General features: G+C 42.4%; 2 protein-coding genes across 3 annotated transcripts; both read right to left on the reverse strand.

The window, feature by feature from the left end:
- Window positions 1–617: 617 nt before the first annotated feature.
- Window positions 618–2690, reverse strand: LOC136431033 (uncharacterized). The gene is made up of 3 exons (XM_066422225.1): window positions 2326–2690; window positions 1925–2081; window positions 618–1403 (listed from the first exon to the last, which is right to left on the reverse strand). Exons 1-3 carry the CDS (start codon window positions 2377–2379, stop codon window positions 1195–1197), a joined length of 420 nt encoding a protein of 139 aa, XP_066278322.1. The 5' UTR covers window positions 2380–2690; the 3' UTR covers window positions 618–1194.
- A 285-nt stretch (window positions 2691–2975) lies between these two features.
- Window positions 2976–18180, reverse strand: LOC136431031 (ectonucleoside triphosphate diphosphohydrolase 4-like). Of its 2 annotated transcripts, none has more exons than XM_066422223.1 (10): window positions 17926–18180; window positions 16415–16833; window positions 16121–16271; window positions 15821–15924; window positions 15472–15531; window positions 15073–15215; window positions 6899–7053; window positions 6263–6652; window positions 5946–6107; window positions 2976–5779 (listed from the first exon to the last, which is right to left on the reverse strand). In XM_066422223.1, the coding sequence occupies exons 1-10, from the start codon at window positions 17931–17933 to the stop codon at window positions 5548–5550; spliced, it is 1824 nt and encodes a 607-aa protein (XP_066278320.1). In that variant the 5' UTR covers window positions 17934–18180; the 3' UTR covers window positions 2976–5547. The 2 variants fall into 2 exon arrangements, with proteins under 2 accessions (XP_066278320.1, XP_066278319.1); XM_066422222.1 differs by having other exon boundaries at window positions 15058–15215.
- Window positions 18181–18319: the final 139 nt, after the last annotated feature.

The following is an 18319-nucleotide window of genomic DNA, read 5'->3' on the forward strand; positions in this document are numbered from 1 at the left end:
AGTCGCAGCTTGAATGCCCAATTGATACTGTGACATTACTACATATATAAATGTTAAGGATAAAAATAGCGTAATGGAAAATACCGTATAGGCGTGTGACGATAAAAATAGTGTAGCGAAAAGACTGGATGGTGGAGTGAGTCAAAGGAGGGGTTCCTCCTCATAGGTCCCCATTCCACTAGACGGCGATCGCGCTGCGCTCTCGCTGCGACCTAAATAGGATTTGTCTAACCTTTATTCCATAATTGGAATATTATGCAAAATGTAAAAGTATGGCTGAAAAGACAACAAAACACACAAGGCGTAAAAAGATCCGTTTTATCTATGAAATTCGTTGAGTGCTAGCGCTCTCTAAAATCGTAGGTCGCAGAGAGCGCGCAGCGAGAGCGCTGTCCTAGTTTGTGGAATAGGGGTATGATATAAAGCGTGAAGCCACCCTGGCATGATTGATTGATTGAATGGATCAATATTAAAACGAGCGAATTTTCAAAATGAAAATACTGTACATAAAATCAGTGTGGACACACACACACACACACACACACACACACACACGCACGCGCGCGCGCGCGCGCGCGCGCGCGCGCGTTTCCGTCCGAGTGCATCAGCCCTGACTGATTGGGGTTACGAGCGGACGTCACACCTGTCCTTGTAAACAGAACGTGCGCTTTGCAATCTTCTACTTCGGGTCAATGTCCCATAGGTAAATGGCACCGGGAGGACCCAACCATTGAAGCAATACGAGTTGCCATTTGATGTATTTTAACGGTGACAGGCACATACCTTCGATGCACATCATGTATCTTTGTAGGATTTTGATTTAGGATACTAGTAGTATAGGAGAGTACTGGGAACGGGGAAATTGGGTGCATGTAAACCTGTCCGTCCCTGACCTTGAAGAATGGACTATCCCACTAGATGAAACCGATTTGGAGCAAGTCCCGAGAGGTTTCTTCTAACGTTATGTGTTTTTGTGTGTAGAAACAAGTGTCCAGTGGAATTCAACCGCCGATTATGGGGGAATACCAGGCAAATACGTGAAGCCCGAACATTCATTTTTTGAATTTTTGAAAATATTCATTTGCTCTTGTTTCTTGTTATTGATTTCACCAGAGTTGTCCTCTAGCCGTAATCAACGGTGGCTTACACAACCACATTGTTGATCTGCTTACATGGTCAAGTTCTGAGCCTGAGCTACAATACGTCAGGCCAGGCTGTATTGCCTAGCGATGGTCTTCGAGGAACGTTTCTTTTCGGCGGAAAGCGGCCGGGCCCCGCCCCGCTTCTTGTGCACAGTCCCTGCCTGAGCCGTTGCCGTGGTGATTCCTCCTCTGTCCGCTGGAAAGCACTGCATGCAGCTCCGGCTGGGGTTTGGGTCGACTCCCGGGGCTCCCCATTGGCCGCTGTGCATTCGAGAAAAATTTGGGAAGGTTTACAACAATGATCATTACCCGAATAGGTGTTTGTGTAAATCATCAAAAAAAGTAATGTCTATGTAGGATTTTTCCCCACAACTTTTAACAGTGTCAAAGTAGGTTACTCCCCCATCAGCGTTCTTCAAACTGAAGCTTCATTCAACGTACCATCTATAGGTTATTACTGGCAAAAGGGTACAAATGTAGTAGGCAGGTCAATTTAGACAATTTTTTCAGTCCCAAAGGGTTATGGTGGACAGGCGGAGATTTAATCATTACATGAGATACTTCAGTCAAATTTGGTCGGGCAATTACCTGAAGCAGGCAACCACCTCCATTCACAAGCCACATCAAACAGTCCCGTCCCTTTCTAGGTATAGTTAACCCCACGCTGTCCTGAGCAACCACCTGACAGGCCCAAGTGTTTCCTCAGTCCGTTGAGCCAAATCCAGGTTTGACTGTGGTAACTAGAAGTTTGTGAATGGCGTGAGCGCGGCCATGCAGCTGACCTTGTTCCCGGGTGAACTTGAGGGGAGGGCACCAGGTGAGTCTGCGCACCGTCACATGGACCAGCAAACCCAGTAACAACGCAAGCGTCGACGTCAGGGTCACCGACATGACGTAGTTGTACAGGGAGCCGGGCTTGTCTGTGATCTCGGGTTCCCGCTAGGGGGCGTGAAGAAGAGGTACAGTAGAGTTTAGGCCACTCAATTTGAGACACCATTGCATGTGCAAGGAGGTTGCAATTGATAGAACCTAGATGATATATATCCTTGCGAAAGGTCGACGTTTTACTCTTTGTATGATCACAAACACCGGTAACGTTACACAGGTACACACAAATACCTGCACTCATAGACGATAAACGTATTAAAAGACCCTTCTTGGCAAAAATGATTAAGGAACTTACCAAACGTGGCTCACCAAAGTAAACCTTGATAGCGAAGAACAAGTTGTTGTCCATGTCTGTCCGTCCTTCCTTCCAAGCCGTGATGTTAAAACTATTCCCGTGATATGAAATGTATTTACCAATTGTAGATATTTGAATGGACGAACGATCTAGTCAAATGCGACAAGCTACCCACTCTTCACATCTTGTAACAGCTGTCAACTTGCCAGTTTTCCAGGTGAACTCGTCAATATCGAATGGAACAAACATCAATACCATTAGCTCTAGTGCTGTTAATGATAAAGCATGTAGGTGGGGTAGACTTCTAAATTATGCATGAAGCTCTCTCTGTATTATCTAATCCAAGGTTTACATATTTTCTGATACTTTGTGACATGTAATTGACCACGGTAGATGTACTAGGACAGCCAACATCATATGTAGAAAATTGTAGCATTTGTGCAGATACTGTGCATGTATATTTATTGTATAATATGTTGCTTTGAGATTTGTCCATATTTGTCCAAAGTAGTATTCCAACCTTAACATCCATGAGCAAAACAAGCAAGAGATGGCAAATAGGCTCTTAACCAACTCCCCCTACCAGATGTTGTCTGAAGTGCAACATAGTTACCCATTTTGCAGAAAGTAACGATTCAGAAACAGTTGGGTTCTGAAGAAAGTAAATTTTTATTTTGTAAGATAAGAATGTTGACGAAATATCAGAAGTTTATCCTCGCTCCAAACCAAGGCAGCAGAGACCATACAGATGAAAAAAAAAAGGTTATAGGCCATAGACTATTGTCCATTCTACCATCAAACACAGGTAAGACTTTGATTGACACTGTCAGGGTATAAATTGGAAATTCCATAATTAACAGTACATACATGTGTGGACAGAAGATAACAACAATATAGAGGAAAGCATACGCCCTCAAATAATGATATGTCCAACTTTATTGGTAGCCATACCACATGAGGTCCCGGTATCTCCATGGTACTGGGAGTACTGCCCGTCTAGTTCATTAGTGCATGCCGGGAAATTTTCTGGGATTGGCTTCAATTACTTCACTCTACAGGATGGCAGTAATCAGAAAGACCGGCTGGAAAGGTAGGCTGTCAGAAACCCCTATGCGTAGTAGGATTGGGGCCGCTAAAACACACCTGAGCCGGATAATGAAGAATGGCTACTAGGCTAACTGTACTGTACATTCAGTAACATGTCTAGATGTGAGACTTCCGACATGGTTTCCCTCCAAGCCTAGAGGATGACTTTCCATTAAAAATGACCAGTATTAGACTAGTCTACAAGCTTAACAATATGGTGACACTGGTCCCTCAATTTGAGAACTACTGTACAAAAATGTGGAAAATGTTCTGCAACCTTTAGCATAAAGCAGCAGGTTGAAGGATTGAATAGATAGACAGTCTTGTTTGCTTGGTTCTTTAGACATGTAACACTGTAGAGTTTCACACTTTTCCATATACATGTATATATATATATCAAAGATAGCCTCTGTGCCATCCTAGTTAGTTTGAATCTTATCTTATCTTAGCAAAGATCGGATAGGACATAAACTCACCAGGATAATACCTGTAAGTTTCAAGAATGTGAAAAAAACAGACCAAGATAACTACATGATAATTTGACTCAAACACCTAAGTCTGTACAAGCCAATAAGTAATAGACTTGACCTGAAACAATTCTAAAGTCTGTATGTAAGTTGACAGTAAACTTCAATGTATATTTCACAGTAACTTGGATGTGAGTTCATGGGCATGAAGTGCTGATGAACCACAACGACTGAATAAATATTTTATAGACAGCTTTCTATGCTGTCATCAATGAATAAATAATATATTGCCTAAAAGACAAAGTGTCATGATCAATGGGACTTCTTTTGGTCCAAAAAGAAGAGAGAATTGATGCTGTACTGTATGTGGGATGATCTTACTTGAACCGTTAAATCAAAATAACAAGAAGTAGTACCATAGAAATACGTTTACAGGTACATGTATATTGACATCGGACCTGACCTGATAAATAGTTCTGAATACAAGAATGTTACACTTTGTCTTTCAGGCTTTGAGACTTGTCTCACAACCACCTTTTCTTCCCTTACATAATGTTCTCTGTAAGTAAGGACATAATGTCCTTGCTGTAAGTCTTGCAGATTGATAAACTGTTGGAAGTTTGTATCCTTCTTTCTATACAACTTACAATTGCACTTTTTTCTTCTCTGGCAGTGAGATTGTTTGAGCATGAGGATGTTCTAGATTTCAGTTGAACAGTCTGGACTTAATACCTTGTTTGGCAAGAGTTGTTCAAAAGAAGGGATTCTGATTTAGTTGAATTTTGAAGGAAATACAAAATGGATTTGTTGTGACACAAGAATACATTTGTACTGTGTAAAATATTTTCTCGCTCTACCAACAGAGGATTAGACAAGGAAAAACACTAACACTGTAGTAGTAAATGTCTTGGTTTCCAGCCTTAAAAGATAAAACTGATACTAGCTATCTACATGAATCTTGAGTACAATGTGTTAAAAGGACATTACTATTCATGAACATTATTGCATATTGGTTGTTCAAACTACATGTATCTGTATATGCACTGAACTCATCCATATATGAATCAGATGCATAATCAGAACATGAAGCTGAGAGGATAAAATGCCTCTATTTCAACATTAAAACAGTATAGACGTTTTGTCAAAGTTATATTGCACTAGCTCTGGGTTGAACCCGGAAGGTGGCACAGAAGAAAAAGGTGGTCAATTGTTGCAAGAGAACATGTTACAACATTTGCTCCAACATATAAAGAGTGGAATATTGGATAATGGCTTTTCAATAGGTCTTAACTTTATTTGTTCAAATAAAATTGCTTCTAATTCTTTGTTTATACAATGACAGCACATGTCCACATTATGAGTAACAACAAATGTTGGCTTGGATGTCTCAGATGACACGCCTAATGTTCCAAACCAACATCAGGAATTTGTAGAGATCAAATGACGTCATTGAAACATAAACTCTTGCATCTAGAGAGTATGCACCTAATATTTTGGTCTCTAATTGCATGATGCAGCAACATTTCCTTGAGCTCAACTTTATACAACTCTTTACATGAGCTCAGATGGTGAAAACGATAGGCAGACCTTGTCAAGGAGATCAGAAGGAGCAAGCATTGTACAGATTTTATAGTTCAGGAGATGAAACAAACCGATCTGAGCAGTCAATTCATACCATGCCTTCATCAACCATAAAATATGACATGGATGGCACATGGTGCAGTGGTGACCTTACAGGTGAAATTCGTCGCCCTCCCATGCGGCGGATGTAGAAGAAGATGGCGGCAACCACAATGCCGAAGCACAGGAAGAAGATGTACTGGTACCCCGTGAGCGCGGACACACGGACCCAGGGTGGCTTGTAGCTGGACTGCTGTTGCAGGATTCCTGCCTGGATCTCCCTACAATGAAAAAAGGACATTTCAGTTTAAGGACAGACTGACGTGTTGGACAATGTTCAACAAATAAATTTGCCAATCAAGGATGTCAGATTTCTTTCCACCATGGCAGCAAAGTTCTGTCAAATGTAGGAGTGTCAAAAGCCGTTAGGTTGGAGAGTTGACTCACTTGAGGGGCAGGAACCTGGTTCGGTAGAGGATAGCTCCCAGGGTCCACTGGACCTCTCTGTCGTAGATCAGCTGTGCAGAGCGTAGGCTGCTGTAGTTGGTGGGGAAGCTGAACCCGTCATGCATGATGGTAGCCATCCAGGCAGACTTGAAACACTGGGATCTGGTACAGTCAAGAGAAAAGAGCTATTTAGTATGGGAAAACATAAACTTCAAAATGAATGATACAGGAGTGAACTACGGATCTGATTCAAGAGTTTTGTCTTATGAAAAAAAAAATTGTTCATTTCTATGGTTGCCCTAAATGCAGCTCCTTACCTAAATCTGTACTCATCCGCCTGGGGGTACAGCTTCTTCTCATACCGATCCTCCAGAAGACTCCATCTGGTGTTGCAGAAATCACTTGCAGCTTTTTCAAACTTTTTATAATTGTATTTCCCACCTATTCTTAACACATCTTCCATGGAATACCAAAATTCTGAGAAGCCATAAAATTCACTGTTTTTAAAGTCTATATTTGGCTGGTAGACGCCGTTAAAAGAACAAGGTTGTTTTTGACAAGGGACAGTTTTGTTCAAGAAAGGTTGGAGGTTGGTACGACAGGCTCTGTAGTCTCCCGTGCCCTTGAAGTGTACATGGCGGCCATCTTGGGTGGTGTGTTCCATTGGCATGTCCCGTGGCAGGCAGGGGTCTCGGATAGCTGTCGATCTGTGGGATAGCAGCAACAAGTCTTGGTTTACTCATCGTCATAAATGAAAGACCAGCTCCTTCACTTTCGACTAACTCATTCAAAAGGAAACACAATGAAAGCAATGGTAGACAGATGTTTCTTGTTACTGGCCAAGGTTTTTCTTCCTTTATAGCAGTCCAGATTTCTTCTGACAACTCAAAGAATGACGGAATCAACAGTATACCATGTTGCCCTATATTATATAGGACAGTTAGAGATGTCACCTTGAGATGTTAGCCATCTGCTCCCTGTACAACTTGAGGATGGAGTTGCTCCCATAGCCCAGGAAGGTGGAGACGTACACCCTGTACACGTGCTCCGTGTGGTGCTTATCACAACCAAGGTTAAACTCTGCAATCAGGCTCTTGGAAATGTCATCCTGCAGAGAAAAACACCAGCGTGAGACCATGCCATACTTATGTACTAGTTGACTGTTAAAACACTGATGTGCATATCATTCATTCGTATGTTCAAATGCAGTCAAACTAACCAGCGCTACAGTCTTCAGCTCTCATCTTTCAGCTAGCATTTCTGCTGTGTGTATATTTACATGATATCAAGGAGGTTTAAAGTATAACTGCCTTGATCAGGGTTCTCCCCAGACAACGGAACAACGGCGTGCCGCCGGGATACTCCTAGCTCGGCGCCGGTATACTCATTTTCAAATTTAGGGTGTTTCTTCCATATTTTCCTGGATAATTTGGCAAAAAAACATGAAAATACGTAGAATTCTGGGCCGAGCGGCGTCACTTTTTCCGTCGGCATTGTCTGTAAAAACTTGTGAATGGATCGGATACTCGAAAAACAATGGACCATTTCGCTACAACGCCGGTGACAAAAGAATCTCATTATTGGTTCAGCATCCGACTCCGAATCCTATTTTCATGCAAACAACGCTAATTGTCTGTATTTACTTCATGAATCCAAGGACACAATATCCTTGATGAATCACAGCCAACGGGTCAGAAAGAAGTTTATTTGGAGCTACACGTTTGTGAAAATCAGCTTACCGCCAGTGCGTCATGGTCTCTGCAACATTCCTCAAAAAACGGCAAGCAGCAGAAAAAATGTCTGGTTCATTGTAGCACAACTACATTTAAAAACATCGTGTGGGGTTTGCTTCACATTCGGTTGAGTATTTTTTAGTCCCAAAACCGATTTAAAAAAGGCAGAACTTTGTTTGTTGACAGCACTCTACTATACTCTACTCTCAGAGCACATGGCATTTTTTTTAAAACAAAATCGGCCATCCAGTCGAAAAATGGCGGCTTCATTTTAGCAATATTAACCATGAAAATACCGAAAATGGTGTTATTTCGCTTTTGGTGATGGTTATTAAGTCCTAAACCCGGCGAATCGCTGATATTCTTCAGGAAATCGCTGCTACAATGCAGGAGGCTCTTGTTACGCGCCGATTTGAGGCACAAGACATGGTCGCGTAAAAACTCAATAGATCTCGCACGAAAGGCCAAATCATGCATATAAATGTGTCCCCGTAATGTCAAGAAGCTGTCCAAGGTCCTGCGATACACTTGGAGATCCAAATATAATTTTCGAACGAGACTTGCACACTCAAAGTTGGCCCCAAATGAGCCTTCTTGTGTTAAATTCTGTCGTAGATTTCGCACTGCATGGGGGTTTCCGTGCTACCGTTTCAGCATTATGAGGCGTAATTTACTTCCGGGTCGTAGCAGAAGGGCTTGCGGCCGAACGCGGAAGTGTGGTCAATCTTCACGTTCTATCCAAAGATATGTTAGAATACTTTTCTTATTTTATAATTTGTCATGCAGTGCAAATTAACCGGCTCCTTACTGATCCTTACTGGGCGCCCAGTACGAAACAGACGACACCTACCGGGCATACGTCACCAAAAGTGTCTGTGCTCGCTGCGGTAAGCTAATTTGTATATGCTCAGAAGCAGTTGAGACATACTAAGAGGCCTGAGTTCCGGGAAAAGTTGGAGAAGCCCAAAGAAGACGGTGGCTTCGGCACTCTGGAGGCAACCTTCATGAAAGCAGACCCAATTCTAAAATGAAAGGATTTTCCGTTTGACGTCCGTGCCTATATGGGTGTACACACGCCCTTGAGAAAGCAAGGTTGAAATTGGGTCTATGGAATGACCCAATTCTAAAATGAAAACTTTTACGTTTGACGCCCGTGCCTATATGGGTGTAGACACGACCTTGAGAAGCCAAGGTTGACATTGGGTCAATGGAATGACCCAATTCTAAAATGAAAACTTTTCCATTTGACGCCCGTGCCTATATGGCTGTACACACGCCCTTGAGAATGCAAGGTTGAAATTGGGTAAATGGAATGACCCAATTCTAAAATCAAAACTTTTCCGTCTTACGTCCGTGCCTATATGAGTGTACGCACGCCCTTGAGAAGGCAATGTTGACATTGGGTCAATGGAATGACCCAATTCAAAAAAAGGAAAACTTTTCCGTTCGACGTCCGTGCCTATATGGGTGTACACACGCCCTTGAAAAGGCAAGGTTGACATTGGGTCAATGGAATGACCCAATTCTATAATGAAAACTTTTCCGTCCTACGTCCGTGCCTATGTTGGTGTACACACGCCCTTGAGAGGGCAAGGTTAAATTGGGTCAATAGAATGACCCAATTCTAAAATGAAAACATTCCGTTTGACGTCCGTACCTATATGGGTGTACACACTACATTGAGAAGCCAAAGTTGAAATTGGGTCCATGGAATGACCCGTTTCTAAAATCAAAGACTTTTCTGTCCTACGCCGTGCTTATGTTGGTGTACACACGCCCTTGAGAAGCCAAGTTTGAAATTGGATCAATGGAATGACCCAATTCTAAAATGAAGTACTTCTCCGTTTGACGTCCGTGTCTATATGGGTGTACACACGCCCTTGACAAGCCAAGGTTGAAATTGGGTCAATGGAATGACCCAATGCTAAAATAAAAACAGTTTCCGATTGACGTCCGTGCCTATATGGGTGTACACACGCCCTTGAGAAGACAAGGTTGAAATTGGGTCAATGGAATGACCCAATTCTAAAATGAAGTACTTTTCCGTTTGACGTCCGTGTCTATATGGGTGTACACACGCCCCTGAGAAGCCAAGGTTGAAATTAGGTCAATGGAATGACCCAATTCTATAATAAAAACTTTTCCGTTCGACGTCTGTGCCTATATTGGTGTACACACGGCCTTGAAAAGGCAAGGTTGACATTGGGTCAATGGAATTCTATAATGAAAACTTTTTCCGTTCGACGTCTGTGCCTATATGGGTGTACACACGGCCTTGAAAAGGCAAGGTTGACATTGGGTCAATGGAATGACCCAATATTCTATAATGAAAACTTTTTCCGTTCGACGTCCGTGCCTATATGAGTGTACACACGCCCTTGAAAAGGCAAGGTTGAAATTGGGTCAATGGAATGACCCAAAATTCTATAATGAAAACTTTTCCGTCCTACGTCCGTGCCTATGTTGGTGTACACACGCCCTTGAGAGGGCAAGGTTGAAATTGGGTCAATGAAATGACCCAATTCTAAAATGAAAACATTCCGTTTGACGTCCGTACCTATATGGGTGTACACACGACATTGAGAAGCCAAAGTTGAAATTGGGTCTATGGAATTACCCAATTCTATAATCAAAGACTTTTCTGTCCTACGCCGTGCCTATGTTGGTGTACACACGCCCTTGAGAAGCCAAGGTTGACATTGGGTCAATGGAATGACCCAATTCTATAATCAAAGACTTTTCCGTCCTACGTCCGTGCCTATGTTAGTGTACACACGCCCTTGAGAATGCAAGGTTGAAATTGAGTCAATGGAATGACCCAACTCTAAAACTTAAACTTTTCCGTCCTACGTCCGTGCCTATATGAGTGTACACACGCCCTTGAGAAGCCAAGGTTGACATTGGGTCAATGGAATGACCCAATTCTAAAATGAAAACTTTTCCGTTTGACGTCCGTACCTATGTTGGTGTACACACGCCATTGAGAAGGCAAGGTTGACATTGGGTCAATGGAATGACCCAATTCTATAATAAAAACTTTTCCGTCCTACGTCCGTGCCTATGTTGGTGTACACACGCCCTTCAGAGGGCAAGGTTGAAATTAATAAAAGACTTTCCGTTTGACGTTCGTGCCTATATGGGTGTACACACGCCCTTGAGAAGCCAAGGTTGACATTGGGTCAATGGAATGACCCAATTCTTAAATAAAAGACTTTCCGTTTGACGTCCGTGCTTATATTGGTGTAGACACGCCCTTGAGAAGGCAAGGTTGAAATTGGGTCAATGGAATGACCCAATTCTAAAATGAAAACTTTTCCGTCCTACGTCCGTGCCTGTAGGGGTATGAACACGCCCTTTACAACTGTAGAATGCAAGGTTGAAATTGGGCCAGTATATGTAGAAACAATCCCTTAAGAGTGAAAAGTTGAAACTGCTTCAAAGGATCGCCACAGTTCGGACATAAAAGAATTGTCCGTCCTAAGAAGTGGGTGTATAACCAACGAGGCATATGATAAAAAAAGTCAATCTTCCCCCACGACCTCTGCTTGGAAAGTAGATTATATGGGTATAAATTACACAAAAGCCACTAAGAGTGCAAAAAACATTCCGTCCTTATAGTGTACGACCGTAAGTTCCTAACAATGAAAACTCACACGTATGGAATAGAACTTACAAACTTTTCCAAACAAGAGTTTCCCGTCTTTAGTTAGCGGATAGAACCCGCTTAATAATGCAATTCTAAACGTTCTTAAGTAACGCTCTTAGCTATGATTTTCAGGGTATAAGAGCTGAAAACAGTGTAAACTAGAAAGTGTGTTAGGACATTATATACAATGCCCTCGTTCTATTGACGCAATGTCAACCTTGCCTTCTTAAACCCCCGTCACAAATCAAGAATTCAGCTCGGCTGACGTGTCGGCGAGCTCCAAATGGGTATTTTCGGCCGAAGGACGGCCGACGTTCTGTCGATTATGCGGGCTTCGGTCAATTTTTAGAAATCAAATTGATCCAAATATGCTCGGGCGATTTTGAAATTCGGCGAGCTTTGGGCGATTTACGAATTCGGCCGACGCTCGCATGAATATTGACGCCGGCTTAAGGGCGTGTGTACACCCATATAGGCACGGGCGCCGGCGTCAAAGTAAAAGTTTTCATTTTAGAATTGGGTCATTCCATTGACCCAATTTCAACCTTGGCTTCTCAGGGCCGTGTGTACTCCCATATATGCACGGACGTCAAACGGAAAAGTTTTCATTTTAGAATTGGGTCATTCCATTGACCCAATTTCAACCTTGGCTTCTCAGGGCCGTGTGTACCCCCATATAGACACGGACGTCAAACGGAAAAGTCTTTGATTATAGAATTGGGTCATTCCATCGACCCAATGTCAACCTTGGCTTCTCAAGGGCATCTGTACTCCAATATAGGCATGGACGTCAATTGGAAAAGTACTTTATTTTAGAATTGGGTCTTTCCATTGACCCAATTTCAACCTTGGCTTCTCAAGGGCGTGTGTACACCCATATAGGCACGAACGTAAAACAGAATAGTTTTCATTTGAGAATTGGGTCATTTCATTGACCCAATTTTCAACCTTCATTCTCAAGGGCGTGTGTTCACCCATATAGGCACGAGCGTCAAACGTAAAAGTTTTCATTTTAGAATTGGGTCATTCCATCGACCCAATTTCAACCTTGCTTTCTCAAGGTCGTGTGTACAACAATGTAGGCACGGACGTAGGACGGAAAGTTTTCCTTTTAGAATTGGGTCATTAATAATTCCATTGACCCAATATTAACCTCGCCTTCTCAAGGGCGTGTATACACCCATATAGGCACGGACGTAGGGCGGAAAGTTTTCCGTTTAGAATTGGGTCATTTCAGTGACCCAATTTTCAACCTTGCTTTGTCAAGGGCGTGTGTACACCCATATAGGTACGGACGTCAAACAGAATAGTTTTCCTTTTAGAATTGGGTCATTCCATTGACCCAATTTCAACCTTGGCTTCTCAAGGTCATTTGTACACCCATATAGGCACGGACGTCAAACGGAAAAGTTTTCATTTTAGAATTGGGTCATTCCATTGACCCAATGTCAACCTCGCCTTCTCAAGGGCGTGTGTAACGTTACACCCATGTAGGCACGGACGTAGGACGAAAAAGTTTTCCTTTTAGAATTGGGTCATTTCATTGACCCAATTTCAACCTTGCTTTCTCAAGGGTGTGTGTATACCGATATAGGCACAGGTGTCAAACGAAAAGTTTTCATTTTAGAATTGGGTCATACCCAATGTTAACCTTGCCTTCTGAAGGGCGTGTGTACACCCATATAGGCACAGACGTGAAACGGAAAAGTATTTTAAGTATGTTATAGAACACTTACGAAGTTTTGCTAAAGAACAGTATCAAGCCTGTATTTAGTTGGCGGGTATAACCCGTTTGATAATGCAATCTTAACGTTGTCCATGGAACGATTTTCAGTTATAATTCGGAGGGTATAAAAGCCAAAAATTTTAACAGTATAAGTAGAAAGTGTGCCAGAACATTATATACAATGCCATCGTTAACGTTACTTTAAAACGTGTACTACAGTGGGCCGCCTCCTTGCGCGCTTCCCGCCCGAACACAGTCAAGTGTCATCAGAATCAACACGAAACATTTCTTTTGCTTTGTCTTGCCAGTATTCTGCCGTCACGCTGAGTGTGACCCGGAAACAGTGGAGTGTCGCCCTCAAACCGCATGCCGCGAAACCCCCACTCTTGGTCCGGAGTGTAATACTTAAACCATAGGGAAAACCTTGGAAAATGTGTCATCTTTAACTCGAGAAATCTTGCTTCTTGGAGAAGTTTAGATACCCCGCTTTATTGCAGGGGCTTGAGGAACGTCTTGACATTACGAGGACACATTTATATGCATGATTTGGCCTTTCGTTCGAGGACTTTTGAGTTTTTACGTGACCATGTCTTGTGCCTCAAATCGGCGCGTAACACTCTCATCCGGGCCGCCATTTTGTTTTTTTCTGTTTACTATATTAGGCTAGACAGAAAATAGCCTCACATTTCACTGCAGATTACGGGCTTTAAAATTTGATGTCATAAGCATGAAAAAAGTATAAATCTTTTAGGAAACTGCATGATAGAAGGATTTGATATTTATTTGAAAGTTCAAAGGATCATGTTTATTTTCTTTTATTCAGATGTGGTTTTTGAGGTCAATATTTTCTTTGAATCTGCGGCTTGGAATGTCAGTTATATGCTGTAGTGGAACGTTCCATTTTCTCAGACTGAAAGGGGCCAATTCAAGCACTTGGACCTAGAGGTTTTGCAGGAAACTTTTTGAGTGTATGTTGGGATTTCGGTGTGTGAAATGCTTAAAAAAATTCATAACAGTCTATATAAGAAAATGCACAGGCTTCTGTTGTCTTCTTTTTTTTATAGTTTTTGATGTGTTATTTTAAGTTAAAAAAAATTAACGTTATTTATCAATACATGTAACTTGATGAGAAGGTTTTTCCAAATGTTTTCCATTGTGATTTGCCTCAAGTTCCAAGTAGAAAATACATGACTTGGAGTTGTGTATACTATTTCTCTTGTTGAATTTGAAGGCACCGTTGGCCCCCGGTAAGGGGTCATAGCGGGGAACCTATGCCCATTTTTTTTTAAATTCAGAAATTTTGTCAGTTTATATCCTAAATGAGGGTTATTTGCATTTTTCTGTATATGTGACAGGGCCGAATGTAGTGTCCTTTGCCTACCTGATTGCATCTTCTTTCCCAAGAGAAGACGATGAAGATTAAGCAAAAGCCAGCAAGATGATGTCAGAAAGATATGTAATAAAAGTGTATGTGTTTTCAAAATAGTGTTGTCTTGATGATTTTTCCTGCCTCTTTTGTTTGTGATTGTAGGTAAAAAGTAAACCTGAAGTTGCAGGAAATGGCCTCCAATTGTACTTGAAACAGCCCAAATGCTAAAGCTTCCTCCTCCGGAGGGGGGGGCACCCCCCTCCGGGCCACCCCCCCAGCGCCGCGCCAAGGCGCGTCGCCTCGGGTGCTTCGCACCCTCCTCCGGTATACTCTAAATTTCTGGGGAGAACCCTGCTTGATGCTACAATTTGGGGTTGTGTTGAGGTGGGGACAGTGTTCGATGCAGTAATGTTTAGGTTTACACAAAAGCAGTGTTATGTAAAATAAAAACTTAAAGAACATTCAAAAGTACCAAAATGTTACATTACATCTAAAAACAAAGCATTCTTATCACAAAGAATGAAAGCAAACATAGTGATAACAAGAGGAAGTAAAAATGGACAGAAAAATGGACCACAGCAAACCGAAGGAAAGAAAAAAAAAGCAGAAGCACCCAGAATGATGAACATTTTCGACACCTTGTCAATTCTTACACTTTTAGGCACTTCAAAGGCAATCTGCAGTGAGCCGCCACCCATATCCAGCACCCCGACAGTCCGCTTCCGCAGGATGGAGGGAACCTGGGACGTCTCGGTCAGACTCGCCTGGTCAAACTCAACTTCTACCATTGGGTCATCTAAATCATTAGAATAACAATTAGCATCATAAGATGCAGTGACAAGCTCATCTTTACTTATATATGGTTTCACATAGTATCATATATCATATAACATGCTGCTCACAACTGTCAAGTGGAAGTGGTATTCGTGCTGATTTTGTACCCTGGACTCCAGAGCACAAAATGGCCCCATTTTATGCTGACTGCAGGTGTTTTCAGCTCGTGCCAATAAGCCAATATATTTTTCTTTTCACAGATAAGGCTTGATACCCACCTTCCTCTGCATGGTTGAATCTGCCCAGCACAAAGTTGATCCCTATCCAAGCATACACCCCTGGAGGTAAAAAAAAAGGCATTATGACTGATACAGTCATCTTGCTGTGTAACATCTGCTGATACTCCCATGACCCCCAATATCACATATTTCAAAACTAGAAACTGCTGGGAGACCCATTCCCTATATATGCTCAGCCTGAGCTCTCACCATAACCATACTATGCTCATGCTCTGCTCTGCTCAAGCAATAATTTTGTAGACAGACAGTCATCCTGCAATTCAACTTTACCTGCTCCTTTCATAACACCTGTTCCCTTATTCTAGTGCATATCTCAGGTAACACTTACCCTCCTGTTTGCCCGAGATGACCTCCACATGTGTGTCTGAGAAGAGGAATTCATAATCCAGGGGAACATTTTCTCGCAGATTATCTAAGATGTCTTCCTGGTCACTAAGAATAAGATCAACATGGAACAAACATTAACATCTAATATACACTCTGAGAAATATTACTTTCGATTAAAATATCTAAGGTAAAGATTCAAATTCAGACTGTCTTTCCAAACCATTGTTATATACAGTAAAGTTGCTATAGTGGAGCTGTATCTACTATCTACGTGTTGTTGTCTCCCAACCCTTACATGTACCTTTCTGATAGCATCCTCATGCCTGCCGTTGCCAGGATGTAGAGGGGGGTCTCCTTGTGTTTGTTCCTAGGGATGTGGTATGCAGCATATTGCAGCAGGGGCTTTAGATAAGTGCTGGCTTCATCAGGGTTATTGGCCAAGGTGGACAAACCTGGACAACAACAGAGCAGTAAGAGAATCAGATGATGTGAGATTGCATTAGCCTCCAGTCACAAAATGATTACAAATGTCGGACAATGGAGAATCATTCAACTTCCAAGAGAAATAACACAATAGTAAAGAACACAAAAATACCTGGTGTGATCCTTTTAACTACAGGTTTTCCTTCGAGGTCTCTCATTTGTTGTATATCAAGAAGCTGTGCAGGGTTCCCTGTGTGTCTGGGCCACTTGTAAACAAACACACGCGATCCACTACTTCCACAGTCAACAACAATGCCGTAGTATAGATTGGGGTCACGTGTGTCCGTTGCCTCGCGGAAAGCCATCCTCTGCATGTAGCTATCGATTCCCGCTGCCGGGAGGAATCTGTCGCTTTCCACAACAGCAAATGTGAGAAGCACGAGGAATGCCAGGAGAAGTCCAAAGATGATGCTGTACTTGATGAGCGCAGCCAGGTGGGGGTAGGGCTGGGAAAACCACGGGACTTGGGGGGAGGAGGAGAGAGGGACCGGTCGCCATTGACAGGACAGTCCTGGGCAGCGGATACTCAACCTGCAGACAACGATAGAATGGCAACATTCAAAATTGTAATCTAGTACTAGAGAAATACATTTGTACTAGTACATGTAACGTCACATTGTACATTGAGATGGTGACAATAAAGTATGCTCAGCTACCAGTAAAATCAAATGTGTGCTCGGCCCTTAAAAAGTATCAAAAGAGAGATGGCAATGAGGTTAGCACTTGAATATCTGGATACAATGTTATTCTTATAAAACTCACCTGTGGTATAGAGGCAGGTTATGCCAACACATAAAATGTTGGAAAATCAACGGCACACCAAATAGGAAATACATATTCACAGAAGCTGATGTTGCCACCTAAACTGAACTCAAGCCATTACTGACATCGACAGCCGTCAGGCTATTGTGTCACACCTGTATAATGAGTCAGGTAAGCCTCAAGCAACTACGTAAGCACACTAACAGTAGTAACCGTGACAGGTGAACGGCTCTGGGTTTGGCAGAGTGAGACGTAAGACAAGTGGCTTATGTGACATCAAAACAATAGACATTTCAGTATCTGAAGTACCTAAAGATTAACTGATAAGACTAAGGTAATCTTTAGCTAATAACAGAAGGATCATCAGCATAATAGAAACTCATACAATTCAATAAAGAACCTGTGATAAATATTTAACCCCAGCCAGCGAGAGACGGTGTAAACACAGGCGACTAAATCAGTTTAAACTTAAACTTTAAAGTGACCTGACTCAGACCAGCATTACATGTTGAACACCCTCTTTCCAAACAGAATCTTGTTTTCTCATAAGCCATAACCGTTACGAATTCTTTACAATTAGGTATCTAAGAAAGAGTACTTGTGTGTCACTGTGTGTGTGTGTGTGTGTGATATTAGTAACGTTAGTACACGTTAACGTTAATAATTTTGTGTGTCAGGGGGAGGGGGCCCGGGGGCTGCTCTTTTACTAGTAATAGCCTTGTGGGCCACTTCTTGCCAAAACACCGGAACGTTAAACAAATGTAAAGCTGCACAATTCCTACCAGACGTCTCCAATCATTAAGGAATAGTCTAAAAACGACAGGTGGAGCAGGTCTCACTACTGTCAATCAGTAGTCTCACCTGGCCATGTGATGACGTGACACTTCCCGGTTACTCCCTCCAGCTGTCGACGTCTTATCGTCCAACTTCCACAGATCTGGCCCGGAAGACCCGTTCCTTAGACGATCAGCGATGTCTTGGTGGCATCTTGGGTGTTTGTAGTTGGTTTACTTTGACCAGGTTCCTTCTTTTTGATGGGGAAAAATGAAAAATGAAAACTAGGAACCACCGTCCTACCTACGTCTCCGCGTCGCCAAACACGTCATCAGCTACGTGATACCCGGCCTTCCCACAATGCAGCTTAACTACAGGGATAGGGAAAGTACATTAACGTTAGCAACTGGCCCAAACACGTCTGTCAAGTAAGAAAGAAATCCCAAGCAATAAAATACAACAGGACAAATCAATCTCGTTG

Source organism: Branchiostoma lanceolatum, chromosome 3, assembly GCF_035083965.1.
Source record: "Branchiostoma lanceolatum isolate klBraLanc5 chromosome 3, klBraLanc5.hap2, whole genome shotgun sequence".
Taxonomy (NCBI): domain Eukaryota; kingdom Metazoa; phylum Chordata; class Leptocardii; order Amphioxiformes; family Branchiostomatidae; genus Branchiostoma; species Branchiostoma lanceolatum.